The following is an 18,391-nucleotide window of genomic DNA, read 5'->3' on the forward strand; positions in this document are numbered from 1 at the left end:
TTTTTTTTACATTCTTTTTTTACATTTTTTACAATCTTTTTTTTGCATTTATTTCATTTCATCTTAGTTTGTTCAGTTTGCTTACCCACTTTTTTTTCAGGTTTGCACTTGCTGCTGTTCAATATTCAGTGTATTAACACCTAATCTGTACTAATGCTTTGTCTTTCAACACACCATTAACATATTGTTTGCCTTTGCTCCGTGACCTTTTGGTCAGCTATGTGGCCTGGTCCAATCTAGACCTCCTTTGTTATCTCTTGCCCCACCCCCACCTCACTTGCTTATAACCTGTGACTTTTCTAATATTTGTCAGTTCCGAAGAAGGGTCACTGACCCGAAACATTAACTCTGCTTCTCTTTCCACAGATGCTGCCAGACCTGCTGAGTGGTTCCAGCATTTCTTGTTTTTATTTCAGATTTCCAGCATCTGCAGTATTTTGCTTTTATTGAGATACATGATAATCTGTTTTGAGTGACATTGATTGCAGGATAAATATTGGCCAGAACGCCAGGGAAATCTCCCTTGGTCGCCTTTGAACTAGTGCTGTGTCCACCTGAGAGGGCAGACGGGGCCTTGGTTTAACATCGCATCCTCCAACAGTGCCCCTCAGTGCTGCTGTGGGAGTGTCAGCCCAGGTAAGGGGAGACCACTGGGCTGATCTAGGCCGGAGCTTCTGTTCTTCAGATTCCCTGTTACTGTTGCCATCGTCCAATTAGCCTCATCTGGAAGTGACACAGAGAGGGCTGAGCCAGGGTTAAGATGAACAGTGTGGAGAGGGAGAGTATGTACTCGGGTACAAAGAGACATAGTTGCTGATTATCATTGCTCATTTTGTGATAACTTACATGGAGTGAAGAGCTATCTCAGGCATTTGTAGCGGTTATTTTTGAGAAGGTGTGAAATGGATCCAGTTGCAGGACATTCACTGTTCAATAGCAATATTATCAATTGGCCAGAGATTTTACAAGGCTGTCCTTTGCATACCCCACAATCAGTATCAGAATAAAATAAAAACAAAATACTAAATCGGAAGCAAATTGTGAGAAGCTTTTAACAATGTGATCAAGAAGGAGTATTTCAAGAAATGTTCATTTAATTTCAAGAAAGATTCCATTATATGGATCACACAGTAAGCACAAGGCTTCATTTTCCACGGTCAACGAGTGTTGGGAAGCTAACAATAACACTTGATTTTCCAGCTCTGCATTGATCTTCACAGACACTGGTCTGAGACCTGTATCAGTAGTCAAGATGCCCTTGGATTGCTATGAAGAGGCACACATCACCAGCAATCATTGTTAGAAAAGTCAACAGGATCTCTAAAATTGTGGAAATAAAGGCTACTGCAGAAAATATGTTAATGATTTACAACTTTACATGAAACATAGCACAAAGGGCAGGGAAGGCAGCTCAACATTCCCGGTTACAGGGTTTTCAAACGGGGGGGGGGGGGGGGGGTGGTTTAAAAAGGCAGGGGTTACAATATTGATTAAATAAACAATCACAGCTGTGAGGATGGATGATATGCTAAAAGGAGCATCAAATGAGGTCATATGCATTCAACCGAAGAACAAAAGAAAAAGGGAAATCATGCTGCTGGGAGCTTACAGTCAGAGGGAGATAGTAGAGCAACTATGAAGGCAAATTGCTGAGAACTGCAGAAACAATAGGGCAGTAAGAGTGGGGGATTTCAACAACCCTCATATTAACTGGGATAAAATCAGTGTAAAAGGTAAAAAGGGCACAAAATTCTTAAAATGCATTCAGGAAAGGTTTTTTTGCCAGTCCGTAGCAAGCCCAACAGGAAAAGTAACACCTCTGGATTTATGTTTAGGAAATGATGCTGGCAGGTGGGAGGGTCATAGTGGGAGAGCATTCTGATAGTAGTGATCATAATCAGTTAGATTTAGAATGGTTATGGAAAAAAGATAAGGATGGACCAAGAGTAAAAGAGTTAAATTATGGAAAGGCCAATTTTCCTACGCTCAGATTTGGTAAAAGTAGACTGGAAACAGCTACCTGAAGGTAAATAAGTGTCAGAGCAGTGGGAATCATTCAAGAAGGAGATAGAGAAGATTCAGAACAAATATGTTCTGAGAAAGAAAAAGGGTGGGCTTCCCAAATCTAGACCCCCCCCCCCCCCCGCCCCGGATGTCAAAGAGCATACAGAGTAGGATAAGGCTAAAAGGGAAAGCTGATATCCGATATCGAGGGCTCAATATGCAGAAAAACTAGAGGAGTATAGAAAATGCAGGGTGAAATTTAAAAGAAAATTAGGAAAGCAAAGAGAGAGCATGAAAAAATACTGGCGGGTAAAATCAAGGAAAATCCGAAGATGTTTTATAAATACATAAAGAGCAAGAGGAGAACAAAGGAAAGAGTAGGGCCTGTTGAAGGCTAAAAAGGTAACTTGTATATGGAGGCGGAAAACGTGGACATGATTCATAATGAAACTTTGCATCTGTATTGAAAAGAGGGGGATGATGCAGTAGTTAGGAGGAGGAGTGTGAAATATTGCATGGTATAAACGTAATGAGAGAGGAAATATTAAGGGGTTTGGCACCTTTAAAAGTGGATGTCACTAGACCCAGATGAAATGTATCCCAGTGTGTTAAGAGTAGTAGGAAGGAAATAAGAGGCTCTAACCATTATTTCCCAATCTCTCTGCCTACAGGCATGGTGCTAGAGGACTAGAGGACTGCTAACATTATATCCTTGTTTAAAAGGGAAGAAGGGAGAGACTGAGTAATTACAGTCATGTCAGTCTAACCTCAGTGGTGGACAAAGTATTAGAAGGAATTCTGAGAGACAGTATAAATCATCATTTGGAAAGCACAGATTAATCAAAGACAGTCAGCATGGATTTGTCCAGGGAAGGTCGTGTCTGACTAACTTGATTGCATTTTTTGAGGAGATAACAAGGACCAGATGAGATGCAACCAAGGATACTGACGGAACTGAGGGTGAAAATTGCAGAGGCACTGACCATAATATTTCATATTCCTTAGACTTGGGGGCGGTGCCAGAGGATTGGAGAATTGCAAACATTACACCCTTGTTCAAAAAATGGTGTAAAGATCAGCCCAGCAACTATAGGCCAGTAAGTTTAACTTCGGTGGTGGGAAAACTTCGAGAAAAAATAATTTGGGACAAAATCAATAGTCACATCGACAAATGTGAGTTAATTAAGGAAAGCCAGATGGATTTCTTAAGATGATCATGCTTAACTAACTTGTTGGAGTTTTTTGAGGAGGTAACAGAGAGGGTTGATGAGGGCAATGCTGTTGATGTGGTGTACATGGGCTTTAAAAAGACATTTGATACAGTGCCACACAACAGACTCGTGAGCAAACTTGTAGCTCATGGAATAAAAGGGACAGTAGCAACATGGATATGAAATTGGCTGAGTGACAGGAAACAAAGAGTAGTGGTTAATGGATGTTTTTCGGTCTGGAGGAAGGTTTGTAGTGGAGTTCCCCAGGGATCAATGTTGGGACCCTTGCTTTTCCTGTATATTAATGACTTAGATCTTGAGGTCCAGGGTGCAATTTCAAAGTTTGCAGATGATACGAAACCTGGAAGCATTGTGAACTGTAAGGAGGATAGTGTAGAACTTCAAAAGGACATAGACAAGTTGGTGGAATGGGCAGACAGGTGACAGATGGAGTTCAATGCAGAGAAATGTGAATTGATATATTTTGATAGGAAGAACATAGAGAGACAATATAAAGTAAAGGGTACAGTTCTAAAGGGGGTGCAGGAGCAGAGAGACCTAGGTGTATATGTTCATAAGCCGTTGAAGGTGGCAGGACAGGTTGAGAGAGTGGTTAATAAAGCATACAGTATCCTGGGCTTTATTAATAGGGGCATAGAGTACAAGAGCAAGGAAGTTATGTTGAACTTGTATAAGACACTAGTTCGGCCTCAGCTGGAGTGTTGTGTCCAATTCTGGGCGCCGCATTTTAGAAAAGATGTGAGGGCATTGGAGAGAGTACAGAAAAGATTCACAAAAATGATTCCAGGGATGAGGAATTTCAGTTATGAAGATAGATTGGAGAAGTTAGGACTGTTTTCCTTGGAGAAGAGAAGGCTGAGAGGTGATTTGATAGAGGTATTCAAAATCATGAGGGGTCCGGACAGAGTAGATAGAGAGAAACTGTTCCCACTCATGAAAGGATCGAGAACGAGAGGGCACAGATTTAAAGTATTTAGTAAAAGAAGCAAAAGTGACATGAGGAAAAACATTTTCACACAGTGAGAGGTTAAGGTCTGGAATGCGCTGCCTGAAAACATGGTGGAGGCAGGTTCAATTGAAGCATTCAAAAGAGAATTAGACAGTTATATGGAAAGGAAATATCTGCAGGGTTGTGGGGAGAAGGCAGGGGAATGGAACTGAGGGAATTGTTCTTTCAGAGAGCCAGTGCGGACACGATGGGCCGAATGGCCTCCTTCTGCACTGTAACGATTCTGTGATCTTCAAGTGTAATTCCAAGCTTGTATAAAAATCACAACTCCCTGACATTGTCCTGCCATTTACCTTTTGTCAGTTGGAAGCTGTGTGCTCCATACCTGTAGCCATACCCTACCAGGCTTTGCTTTTCGATTCTTGGGCTAGGATTTTATCCGGGCGATGGGATCTTGACCACTGGCAAAAGTGTGTCGAGAGTCCTGTGTTGCCTCCTCGGGGGAAGGCCCGTCCGATTACATGCCAATTAGGTACTCAAGAGGACAGCGGCAGACCTTACCTGGGACCAAAGACCCCATTGGTGGAAGTCCTGCCTGCTTTGGGCTGTCGGCCAATCAGAGGCTGGCAGCTCTTTAACTGAGCAGCACCACCTTGGAGGCAGTGGCTGCTGTCCATAGAGGACTACCCGAGGCCCTGGACCCAGGCCACAGGTAAGTCTCAGCAGGAGGGGTTTCGCAGGGTGGAGGTCGCGGGGGAGGAGGTGGAGGAGGTTTAGCAGCAAGGGCAGGGGGGTGGCACTCAGCGGGCCCCCCCCTTCCCAATGCCAAGTTCCTCGATCAGGCACTAAGTGCCTTTTAATGAGGAACCCACCCCCTCCATCAGAGCCAGCAAGTAACCTGCATGGGTTTGCTTGATGTGCTCCATGTGCGGCGACAGGCCCACTTGCTGGTGGGATCATTCTGGTGGCGGCATGAGGCCCTTAATTGGGCATTAATTGGCAGTGGAATGGGAAGGCTGTTCATAGGACTTCCCACACTGGACTTAATTTGTGTGGAGGTGGGTCCCCCCTGCCACCATCCCGCCAGATTATATGCTCTCCCACCTCCAAACCTGATGCAGGGAGAGCTTAAAATTCCCACCGTGAAACAGTGACAAGGCAGTGTTCATTAGCCTTTCACTAGTTGTTTTAACGCTACTGACTCACCCACATAAAGTCACACATAGGCCAGACCCCAAGGGTTGTCATTTCCTTGCCTTGCCAGTGTCACCCAAATCTCAAGAACAAATAAATAACTTAATTACACGGAGCCCACTGCCGTAACACCGCAGTATGTCAGGACATCTACATCTCACATCGCTTTTGTGGAACATTCTGGAACTGGCAGTGGAGAGCATGGAGTCAGTAGAGCATTTTCTGAACGTGTTTCTGTCATATTCTCCCCACGGAGCTGGCTTAACCTGAGCAGAAAATCTAGCACTTTAAGACTCATAACTGCTAATCGAAGTTTGGCTGTACATAAAGTTGAGTTGTACATGCACAGGTCTAAAGTGGGCCACATTCTCAATGACAGGAACTTGGCACTGCAGGAAATTACACCATGTAGGAAGCACAGAGCACCGTTGGGTAGTATTGAGCCAATGGTGTGTTTTTTTGGTGACTTCAGGCAGCTACTGGGGTACTTCCTCTCTTCCCAACTTTTTATTGCCCCTCCCCTCAAGTCCTTACTCATGTCAGCTACAGTTCCACAGCTGACAGCACTAATCTGCTACCTCATCTGATTTTGTATGTATGATGAATGCAGCAGTGTCTCTGGCCATGTGACACATTGCAGCCCAATTAGTCCTGTCTTGTCAGTCTAGACCAGCACAGCCCACTCCAGTCAAGTCTTGTCTTGTCCACTCCAGCTGTGTTCAGCCCAACCCAGCCCAGCCCAGTGCTCTGAACTCAGTCCAGTACTGCCCTGCCCTGCCCAGCCCAGTCCAGTCCAGTCCGGACTTGTCCTTACCTGGCCTTTATGCATGTACTTTCGAGCATGGTCATTGAATTGTAATCAGGAGTTCTGGGTCCCATTCTCTGTTTTATCTAATTGAATTGTGGACTGCAATAGCACTGTGTCTGCTACTAAGTAACTCAGCACGAACTGTGCATGGACCTTGAATGGCTGAGAGGCCTCAAAGCAAATATGTGAAATGTTCAGCAGCAGGGATTTGTATAATATTAGAGAATGGTAGAAATTACCATACAGAAAGAGGGCAGTAGACTAATTGGGCCTGTCCATTGTAAGAGTTTTTATAGGTATTTCAAAAGGAAGAGAGTAGCTAAAATAAATGTTGGTCCCTTAGAAGCAGAGACAGGAGAAATTATCATGGGGAATGAGGAAATGGCAGAGGCATTGAACAAATGTTTTGTGTCTGTTTTCACAGTAGAAGACACAAGTTCCATACCAGAAATAGGCAGTAACCTAGGGCTAAAAATTGTGAGGAAATTAAGGAAATTTATATTAGCAGGGAAAAAGTATTGGAGAAACTTAAGGGACTAAAATCTGACAAAACTCCAGGACCTGATGGCCTACATCCTAGGGTTTGAAAAGAGATAGCTGCAGAGATAGTGGAGAGCTATGATTTTCCCAAATTCCTTAGATTTGGGAATGGTCCCATCAGCTTGGAAGTTGGCACTGCTTTTCAAGAAAGGAGGGAGAGAGAAAACAGGAAAATACAGGCCAGTTAGTCTAACATCAGTCATAGGGAAAATGCTGGAATCTATAATTAAGGAAGTCTTAACAATGCATTTAGAAAAGCATAGTATAATTAGAACACGTCAACATGATTTTACTAAAGGGAAATCCTGTTTGACAAATTTATTTGAGTTTTTTGAGGATGTAAGTAATAGGGTAGATAAAGGGGAACCAGTAGATGTAGTATACCTGGATTTCCAAAAGGCATTCAATAAGGTGCCACATAAAAGGTTAATTGGCAAGATAAGGGCTCATGGAGTTGGGAGTAATATATTAACATGAATAGATGATTGATTAACCAACAGGGCATTTTCAAGTTGTCAGGCAGTAAATAGTGAAGTGCTGTAAGAATCAGTCTGGGGCCTCAGCTATTTACAATCTATATTAATGACTTAGATGTAGAGACAGAGAGTAATGTATCTAAGTTTGCTGTTGATACAAAGGTCGGTGGAAAGGTAAGCTGTGGGGAGGGCACAGAGAGGCTGCAAAGAGATATAGACAGGTGAAGTGAGTGGGCAACAAGATGGCAGATGGAGGATAATGTAGGGAAGTGTGAAGTTATGCACTTTGGTCATAAGAATAGAAAAGCAGAATTTTTTTTAAAAGGTGTGAATCTTGTAAGTGTCGATGTTCAAAGAGACTTGGGTGTACTTGTACAAGGAACACAAAGTTAGTATGCAGGTTCAGCAAGCTATTAGGAAGGCAAATGACATATTGGCCTTTATTGCAAGGGGATTGGAGTACAGGAATAAGGAAGTCTTGCTACAGTTTTACAGGGTTTTGGTGAGACCACATCTGGAATACTGTGTGCAGATTTGGTCTCCACATTTAAGAAAGGAGATACTTGCATTGGAGGCAGTGCAGCGAAGGTTCACTAGATTGGTCCCTGGGATGAGGGGGTTATCCTATGATGAGAGGTTAAGTAAATTGGGCCTGTATTCTCTGGAGTTTAGAAGAATGAGAGGTGATCACATTGAAACATACAAGATTCTAAAGGGGCTGGATAGGGTGGACACTGAAAGATTGTTTCCGCTGGTCGGGGAATGTAAAACACAGCACAGTCTCAGGATAAGGGACTGAGATGAGGAGAAATTACTTCACTCAAAGGGTTGTGAATCTTTGGAATTCTCTACCCCAGAGGGTTGTGGATGCTCCATCGTTGAATACATTTAAGACTGGGATAGATAGATTTTTGGTCTCTCAGGGAATCAAGGAGTATGGTGACCAGGCGGGAAGGTGGAGTTGAATCGTAAGATCAGCCATGATTGTTTTGAATGGCGGAAAAGGCTTGATGGGCCATATGGTTTACTCCTGTTCCTATTTTTTGTGTTCTTGTGTCCCAGGGCTAAGTCTCCAACTGGAACTGTCTGCTCTCATCCCATCTTCCTGCCCTTTCTCTGTATTTTTATGTACTTCCTTTTCAAATATTTATCTAGTTCCATTTTGATTGATCTGTGCTTTCAATTTCTCCCTCCAGCTTACCCATAGAATTGGTGTTGCCATTGGAGACCAGATCTTAGACCTCACCGTTGTTAAGCATCTCTTCACTGGCTCGGTTCTTTCCAAACATCAGCATGTATTTGCCCAGGTAACTTGCACCAGTTGCTGGAATTAGTTGCATAGAACACTGCTGGTCTTTCTTTCTTTCTGTGAAATAATTTCTAGTTCCTTTGAGCCCATTTAAACCTTGGTAATTATCAAGTCGCTCCTCATTGAAAGAAAGAACTTACATTTATATAGCATCCTTCACAACCTCAGGGCATCGCAAAGAACTTTACAGTCAATGAAGTACTTTTCTGAAGTGTAATCAGTATTTTAATGCAGCAGCCAAATTGTGCACAGCAAGCTCCCACAAACAGCAATGGGGTAATGACCAGACAACTTGTTTTAGTGATATTACCTGAGTGGTAAATGTTGTCCAGGACTCTGGGGAGGACTCCCCTGCTCTTCTTTGAATAGTGCTGTGGGATCTTTTAGAGGGGGCAGACAGGGCCTCAGTTTAACATCTCATCTGAAAGATAGTGCAGCACTCCATCAGTACTGCACTGGAGGGTCAGCCTGGATTTTGTGCTCAAGTCTCTAGAAAGGGTTACCCACTGAGCCATGCCTAACACCTGGGAAGGTGTGAAAAATTTTGCATATGCTCATTTAGAGCACTACATAATATGGACCAATATAGATTAACACATGGGGAATTATCTTTAGGCAAATTATAATTTATTTCAATTATCAAAAGTTAAAGAAGATTGAAAAGAAATAAGTAAGTAGCTGTAACCTCAATGTGATAGGGGTCAATGTTCGAGGTCACACTACCTGATGAAGAGCCCCTTGTTCCCCCAGCTGGCACTCATCCTCTACACAGTTGGTCAGTGGGTTGCTATGACCAGGTGAGAAAGGGGTCTCAGGGTCCCCTCTTGCCCCATTCCTGGTTTGGCCGTAACAGGGTTTATCTTTTTAAAACACAGTGATTTTAGTTTACCACCTCAGTGAGTCTTTGCTCACTGCTCTCTAATTGAAATTGCAAATGAACCAATCAGACAGGTTTTCTTAGGTTTAAACAAGAAAGATGTAAGTTTATTAGCCTTACCACTCTAAGCTGGTTAAAATTACGAAAATACATGATACAACCATGCTAGCATGCATACAAGGGAAACACACACGCAAGTATTTACAGAGGGGAAGAAAGAATTGGGGGAGGGGGTGCAGGTTGAAGCAGAGTGGGCAATAAATGGAATTCAGTTACTGTCTTCTATCTTTGATGTAAACTCCTTGGTTGAAGCTGTGGTCCTGGAGTTCTTGCTGAGGCCCAGTGTACACTATCAGACTTGCTTCTCTGGTATCAGAAGGCCAAAGAGAGGTTTCAATTGTCTTCTTAGTGGTCACCTGTAAAGTTCTGTAGTCTTGAGACTTACACTGCCACCATGGCTTTCCTGAGACCTTGCTGGAAAGAGAGACAGAAGGAAGTAGACCTTCCTTCTCCTTTCTGTTCAAATCGCAGTCTGTTTCCTTTCTGTGTGGCAAAATTCAAGAAGTCCCCAGTCTGGCCAGCAGGTAGGTCATGTGACCTTCTCTGTTTGAAACAGCATCTTCTGGGAGGGTTGTTGAATTTCAAAGCTTTTCAGTCACACTCGGTGGGGGGTGGAGTTCTGGCTCTTACACAGACAAGATGTGGATCACCACTATTGCCCAGTCCAATCTTGTTAATTGAATCAGTGAGCACTCCCATTATCTCTCTATTCAACTTTCTCTGAGAATGCAAATGTGTAACCATGTTTTAAGCTGTTTAGCGCTGATGTTCTTTTAAACAACTTATAGGCAATGTCCAGTAAAAAAGATTCAAGTAGTGTCCCATATGACAAAATTAATATGTTTCCATTTGGCAGGTGTGATTTCTGTCACAGGGTCAATACCAAATGCTTCAAATATGGTACATAGTGACATTCACTCAGGGACACTGACACCATTATTGTTGTGTGAAATACTTGTTCTCATGTCATGCTATTGCAGGTTGCCACATTATACATGAGTCTATGAACTTCAGCCACACCCAGTCAGATGTGTGATGAAGTCCGCAGTTTGCAAGACCAGTGGAGGAGCATGCACAAGCTATTGTCTGAACAGATGACTTGTTGAATGTTCTGTTCGGGGCACTGATTCTGGTTTCAAAGCTTTTTGTTTTGAGAATAGTCCCAAACTGAAAGGGAAATGAAAACCTTCAGGGTTTTAGGGAGAGAGAACTGATTGGAACAGCCATCCAAGCTCAGATCACAAGATTGCAGTGTGCAGGCAAGCAGAAGAGAATGGAGGCTGAATCCAAGAGCTGGCCATATGCAAATACGAGTGGCTGCAGCTATTTCGGTTACTTAAGGTAATATTGGTGGATCCACACCATCAAAACTATCGTGAACATAGCTGAAGAAGTTCTGGAATACTGTGCTGTTTGTGGTGGCCACTGTATCTTTTATTTTTTTTAAATTTAGCGATACAGCACTGAAACAGGCCCATCGGCCCACCAAGTCTGTGCCAACCAAAAACCACCCATTTATACTAATCCTACAGTAATCCCATATGCCCTACTACATCCCCACCATTCTCCTATCACCTACCTACACTAGGGGCAATTTAGAATGGCCAATTTACCTATCAACCTGCAAGCCTTTGGCTGTGGTAGGAAACCGGAGCACCCAGCGGAAACCCATGCGGTCACAGGGAGAACTTGCAAACTCTGCGCAGGCAGTACCCAGAACTGAACCCGGATCGCTGGAGCTGTGAGGCTGCAGTGCTAACCACTGCGCCACTGTGTCGCCCCTGTGGAGTTTGGGATTGAAGGGGAACTGCTGTTGGATGAGACTTGGTGGCTACATCTTGGAAGACAGGATCTGGAGATCTACCTGTGGAAGTTCAGAGTTTTGAAGGATTTTGGCTGTATTGGTGCCATATATGCTGAGTGGACTGCCCGGCAAATCCATGAGATCCATCTTTGTTGTATCTCAGTCATTGTGTAATTTGTAATTGTCATGAAAGTGGTTCCTTTTTTAAAATATTTTTTTGAGGACTTGTGTTAAAACATAAGATTCCATGGATATGTCTTTGTTACCAGGTTCACTGAAAGGACACTTGAGATGTGGTTTGAAAACCACCTGTGCTGCAAGTCATATGCTTTGAGCTCAGTAAACAACAGAACCCTTGATGACCTGGGGAAAAATGGTTACAGAGAAGCTACATGTTTAGATTTATGGAGGTCAGGAGGTCAACTCTCTGTTTGGGATTTGGACATTGATTTCAATTTAGTTGGGTGTGAACTGCTTAAAGACAATAAGTGTTTTCCTGCCAAGAAAAAAAAGAAACCACCTAGCTCACCTCCTTCTCTACCTCTTAGAAGAAATCCTGCATAGATCCAGTGTGGGGGAGCTAAAATCCCTGGTGCTGCATAGCTCCTGAGAAGCTGAAGAAATATTCCTGCGGTTCAAGTGTGTGCTGACGGAAAACCCTGATGCCACATTTCTCCGAGAAAGCCTACTAGAATAATTCTCAACATCTCCAGTACGGACTGCTTCTGAAATGATCCCAGTGACCCATCTCCAAATACCCAAACATCAGACCAAAAAAGTGACAACTGCCATCCTTCCATTTCTTCTCTTTTTTTCATCAAGAGTTAACAAGAATTTTGCCAAAGTAGCCTTTTTTGTCTTTTTTTGTAACAGATCTCTGCAGAGAGAATTTCTATATTTTTTCCAGTGTGTGTGTGAGTATAATTGGGAATTTAAAAAGAGAACTTTCATATTTCAGCCTGTGTTAATGCTTTCTTCGTACCTGGTTAAGTTTTGTTTTATAATAAACTGATAATTTTGTTGTTTATTAAAGAAACCTGGTTGCTTTTATTTTTGGTAAGTGAGGGAGTTTGGCAAGGAGGGGAACTATAAATTAATTATGAAAAAATACATTAAATCAATACAATAAAGATGGCAGGACAGGTGTCACAGCTGTAGTATGTGGGAACTCCTGGATGCCATGGCAATCCATGGTAACCATGTCTGTGGTAAGTGTCTACAGCTTGAGGAGCTTTGGCTTAGAGTCATTGAGCTGGAGGCTGAGCAACAGACTCTGCGATGCATCAGGACGGTGGAAAGTTACCAGGATGCTTTGTTCCAGAAAGTAGTCATACCCCTTAGGACAGGGTCATCTGTTTTGGTCAGTGGTTAGGGACAGGAGGGTGTGACTGTGAGTTAAGCAGGTAAGGAGAGCGAGAAGATGGGAGTGGAGGACCCTCAGCCCTTGCAATTGAGCAACATGTTTGAGGTTTTTGCAGTTTGTATGGGCAAGAGCGAGGGCTGTAGTGTGGATGAACAGACTGACCATGGCACCATGGTACAGGAAGCCGTTCAAGTGGGGGAGCAAAAAGGAAAGTGATGTTAGTAGGGGACAGTATAGTGAAGGGGATTGACACTGTTCTCTGCAACAAAGAACGAGAGTCCAGACAGCTGTGTTGCCTGCCTGGTGCCAGGGTTCAGGATATCTGCTCAGGGCAGGAGAGGAATTTACAATGGGAGGGGGAGCATCCAGTCATCGTGGTCCATGAAGGTACCAACGACATAGGCAGAACAAGGAAGGAAGTTCTGCATAGTCAGTATGAGGGGCTCGGCACCAAATTAAGAAGCAGAACCACAAAGGTAATAATCTCTGGATTATTACCTGAGCCATGTGAAAATTGGAGTCTGGCAAATAAGATTAGAGAAATTAATGCATGACTCAAAGACTGGTGTGGTAGAAGTCGGTTCCGGTTTGTGGGACACTGGCACCAGTACTGGGAAAAGTGGTGTCTGTACCATTGGGATGGGCTACACCTGAACCTTGCTGGGACCGGTGTTCTAGGGAGTCGCACAACTAAGGAAGTAGAGAGGGTTTTAAACTAAATAGTTGGGGCAAGCGATCAAATTTGGAAAGGTGTGGTTGTCACGGAACTGTAATTATTTTTCTCCTCAGATTAAAACAGTGTGCCTTTAAGACTCTGTTAAATACAGTGTGCCTTTAAGATAGGGAGAGAAGTTTTGGATTTCTGGGGCACAGTGTACCACAGCTGCAATTTGTTACCTAGGCAACAGCAGGAGAGAGAGGTCACATGGTATAATGTTAAGATTTGATTGTGTATAAAACTGGCAAAAACTGGTCTGAACCAGACTCACCAGCGAAGCATACTGAAGAGAAAACAGCTGTCCATTCTCTCTCAGCAGAAATTCTACAAGGAGCTACAGGCCAAATTAATTGCCTAAAGAGGAAATAACCCTTTTAAGAAGGAATTGATAATGCCTGCTATAGCTGAAGAGTTTGAATGCCGATTAAAAACAGACTGCCTCATCAAATCCAAGTGAAGACTTTGAGTAGCATTTGATTATTTCCACATTAGAATACCTCATCCATCAGGAACATAACCAACAAAGACTTATTTATTTATTCTTAAGAAACAGCTAAATTTTAAAACATGATTTTTTAAAAGAAACCAGTTAACCGTGATTTTTGAGTGTGTGTGAATGGGGAAGTTAGGTTAAAATAAGAAGTTATAAGGTCTTTAGATATAGGTTTATCTTAATAGTGTTTAAGATTTAGTTTTATTAAATAGTTAATTTGTTGTTGGTCTAAAGATACCTGGTTTGGTTTGTATTATTCTGGGGGATACCAGAGTGTCTAATTTGGCTGTTTTCTTGTTGGGTGAAAAAATAACTTTAATAATATGCTGCGACTTGTGGAGTGATGGGAATGAATTGACAGTGCGCTGCTCCCGTCGCGGTCATAACAGTGTAAATCAAAGATTAGGGACAAGGCAAGAGAGAAAGGTATTAATATGGGAAAGGATAAACAGACCATGACAGGACGGGATTACAAATCTAAGAGTAAATCAGCAGACAAGGCTAGCGGTTACAAAATTAATTAAAGGACAAAACTAAAGGCTCTGTATCTGAATGTACATAGCATTCAAAACAAAACAGATGAACTGATAGCGTAAATAGAAATAAATAAGTACAATCTGATAGCCATTACAGAGACATGGCTGCAGGATGATTGGGACCTGAATATTGAAGGTTACATGACATTTAAGAAGGACAGCAAGCTAGGAAAAGGTGGAGGGGTGGCTCTGTTAATTAATGATGGTAATGGCACAATAGAGATGGGTGGCCGAAGTTCAGGAAACCAGGATGTAGAAGCGGTTTGGGCCAAGATGAGAAATGACAAAGGCAAGAAGTCACTTGTGGGAGTGGTGTACAGGCCCCCTAACAGTAACCACACAGTAGGATGGGGTATAAAGGAAGAAATAATGAGTGCTTGTGAGAAAGGTACAGCACTAATCATGGGGGATTTTAATCTACATATAGATTGGAAAAATCAGATGGGCAAAGGTAGACTGGATGAGGTGTTCATAGAATGTTTTCTGGATAGTTTCTTAGAACAGCACGTTCTAGAGCCAACCAGAGAGCAGGTTATACTAGAACAAAAGCAAAATACTGCGAATGTTGGAAATCTGAAATAAAAACAGAAAGTGCTGGAAAAACACAGCAGGTTTGGCAGCATCTATGGAGAGAGAAGCAGAGTTAATGCTTCAGGTCAGTGACTCTTCTTCAGAACTGCTGTTCAGAATACCAGTTCTGAAGCAGGTTATACTAGATCTTGTATTGTGCAATGAGATAGGATTAATTACTGACCTCATAGTGAAGGCACCCCTAAGCAACAGCGATCATAATATGATTGAATTTTACATTCAGTTTGAGGGAGAGGAGTGGGTCTAAGACTAGTATTTTTAACTTAAATAAGGGCAATTATGAGGGTATGAAAGCAGAGTTAGCAAAAGTGAGCTGGCAAAGTAGATTAAAGGATAGGTCAATTGAAATGCAGTGGAAGACATTTAAGGGGATATTTCAGAATACGCAGATTAGATGCAGTCCAACAAGACAGAAAAATTCCACGGGGAGGACCCACCATCTGTGGTTAATTAAAAAAGTTAAAGAGAGTATCAAACTTATAGAAAAAGCATATAATTGTGCAAAAATGAGTGGCAGGTCAGAGGATTGGACAGAATATAAAAAGTAGCAAAGAATTAAGAGTACGAGAGAAAGCTGGTGAGAAATATAAAGACAGATAGTAAGATTTTCTATAAATTTGAAAAAAGAAAAGAGTTAACAAAGTGAGCGTTGGTCCTTTAGAAAGTGAGTCTGGATAACTAATAAGGGAAAATCAAGAGACAGCAGATGAATTGCACAGGTATTTTGCATTGGTCTTCACCACAGAGGATACAAATAACATCCCAGAAATAGCTATAAATCAGGAAATGGAAGGGAGGGGGGAACTCAAGAAAATTGCAATCACCAGGGAAGTGGAACTGAGCGTATTGTTGAAGCTGCGGGCTGACAAGTCCTTGGGTCCTGATGACTTCATCCAAGGGTCTTAAAAGAAGTGTCTAGTGAGATAATTGATGCATTGATTTTCCAAAATTCCCTAGATTCGTGGAAGGTTCCATTAGATTGGAAATAGCCAGTGTAACTCTTTTATTCAAAAAGGGAGGGAGACTGAAAGCAGGAAACTACAGGCCAGTTAGCTTAACATCTGTCTTAGGGAAAATGTTGGAAGCTATTATTAAAAACATTACAGTAGGACACTTGGAAAAATTCAAGATAATCAGACAAAGTCAACATGGTTTTGTGAAAGGGTAATCATGTTTAATCAATATATTGGAGTTCTTTGAAGAAGTAACAAGTGCTGTGGATAAAGGTGGATGCACTGTACTTAGATTTCAAGAAGGCATTTGATAAGTTGCCACATCAAAGGTTGTTGCAGAAAATAAAAGCTAGTGGTGTAGGGAGTAACATTTTGGCATGGATAGACGATTGGCTAGCTAACAGGAAACAGACAGTAGGCATAAATGGGTCATTTTCTGGTTGGCAAGATGTAATGAGTGGTGTGCCACAGAGATCAGTGCTGGGGCTCAACTTTTTACAATTTATCTAAATGACTAGGGTGAAGGGACCCAAGATATGGTTGCTAAGTTTGCTGATTACACAAAGGTAGGTAGGAAAGTAAGTTGTGAAGAGGACATAAGGAGGCTACAAAAGGATATAGATAGGTTAACTGAGTGGGCAAAGACCAGGCGAATGAAGTAAAATGTGGGAAAATGTGAAATTGTCCATTTTGGCAGGAAGAATAAAAAAGAAGCATATTATTTAAATGGTGAGAGATTGCAGAGCTCTGAGGTGCAGAGGGATCTGGTGTCCTATTGCATGAATTGCAGTGTCATGCAGGCCCCAACCGACAAGAATGAGGCACATTAATTCTGCCACATGGGCATTACATTTTGAATTGTTGCTGGGAAGAAGAGAAGGCCTGTGACAAGGTGCTGCCGGCCCTATCTGGAAAGACATTTTTGCATATTAACAGACAGTGCTTGGAACAATACAATCCACAAACAGACGTGGTCAAACCAGTTAGTCACATGACTAACCTGCTTGGCAGTCTGGGTTTTTTTCTGAATTCTACAGTTTGAACTTAGAGCCAGCAGAAAGCTATTTGTTCCTGGATTGAAAAGACCTCTCCTGGCTGGCTCGCCACAGCCTCTCCTGTCTGCTCCCATCTCTTTCTCACAATCCTCTGAATCCACTGAAGACACATGAACCCCAAGAGAGAAATGTCTTCTACAGCAAACAAGGTTTAAGTAGAATACTGGGCCCAAACGAAAAGCAAGATCTACCTACAAGCAAGGACTCTACAGTGAGCTCGAAGACCCGGAACAAAAACTCTTCAGATATTGCCACAAACTTTTCCACTTTATTTCTTCTGCTCTTTTCTGTCTCTATTTGCATGTATGTATCGTGTATGCATGCTAGCACGGGCGTGTCGTGTATCTGTAGGCGTTATCCAAATTAGGCATTGTAGTTAAAAAGGAGTGTGAAATATTAGATACGATTAGCATAATGAGAGGGGAAGTATTGGAGGGTCTGACATCCTTGAAAGTGGATAAATCACCAGGGCCGGATGGATTGCATCCCAGGTTGTTAAAGGAAGCCAGAGAGGAAATAACAGATGCGCTGAAGATCATCTTCAAATCCTCATTAGACACAGGAGAGGTACCACACGATTGAAGGTCTGCGACCATTATACCATTGTTTAAAAAGTGTGCGAGGGACAGGCTAATTAATTATAGGCTGGTCAGTCTGACCTCGGTGGTGGGTAAATTTTTTTTTTATTCTTTCATGGGATGTGGGCGTCGCAGGCCAGGCCAGCATTTATTGCCCTTGAACTGAGTGGCTTGCTAGGCCATTTCGAGGGCATGTAAGAGTCAACCATGTTGCTGTGGATCTGGAGTCACATGTAGGCCAGACCAGGTAAGGACAGCAGATTTCTTTCTCTAAAGGACATTAGTGAACCAGATGGGTTTTTACAACAATCGACAATGGTTTCATGGCCATCGTTAGACTAGCTTTAAATTCCAGATTTTTTTATTAATTGAATTCAAATTCCACCTTCTGCTGTGGTGGGATTCGAACCCATGTCCCCAGAGCAATACCTGGGTCTCTGGGTTGCTAGTCCAGTGACAATACCAGTACACCACCGCCACCGCCTCCCCTCATCAATTGTTAGAATCTATTCTGAGGGACAGGATAAACTGTCACTTAGAAAGGTACAGATTAATCAGGGATAGTCAGCATGGATTTGTTAAGGGAAGGTCATGTCTTACTAACTTGATTGAGTTTTTTGAGGAAGTAACAAGATGGATTGATGAGGGTAGTGCAGTGGATGTGGTCTACATGGATTTCATTAAGGCATTCGAAAAGGTCTCACATGGCAGACTGGTCAGTAAAATGAAAGCCCATAGGTTACAGGGGAAGGTGGCAGGTTGGATCTAGAATTGGCTCAGAGCCAGCAAACAAACAGTAGTAGTCAACAAATGTTTTTGTGAATGGAAAGCTGTTTCCAGTGGCGTTCCAC

At 42.5% G+C, this 18,391-nt stretch overlaps 1 protein-coding gene across 1 annotated transcript in view; it reads left to right on the forward strand.

The window, feature by feature from the left end:
* fah (fumarylacetoacetate hydrolase (fumarylacetoacetase)) overlaps nt 1-18,391 on the forward strand; it is an 85,038-nt gene that overhangs the window by 838 nt on the left and 65,809 nt on the right. Inside the window, exon 2 of the mRNA XM_068017712.1 lies at nt 8,400-8,510. Within this exon, the coding sequence (XP_067873813.1) occupies nt 8,400-8,510 (111 nt within the window). The remainder of the gene's footprint in view (nt 1-8,399; nt 8,511-18,391) is intronic.

This window comes from Heterodontus francisci, chromosome 38 (assembly GCF_036365525.1).
Source record: "Heterodontus francisci isolate sHetFra1 chromosome 38, sHetFra1.hap1, whole genome shotgun sequence".
NCBI classification, from domain to species: Eukaryota; Metazoa; Chordata; class Chondrichthyes; order Heterodontiformes; family Heterodontidae; genus Heterodontus; species Heterodontus francisci.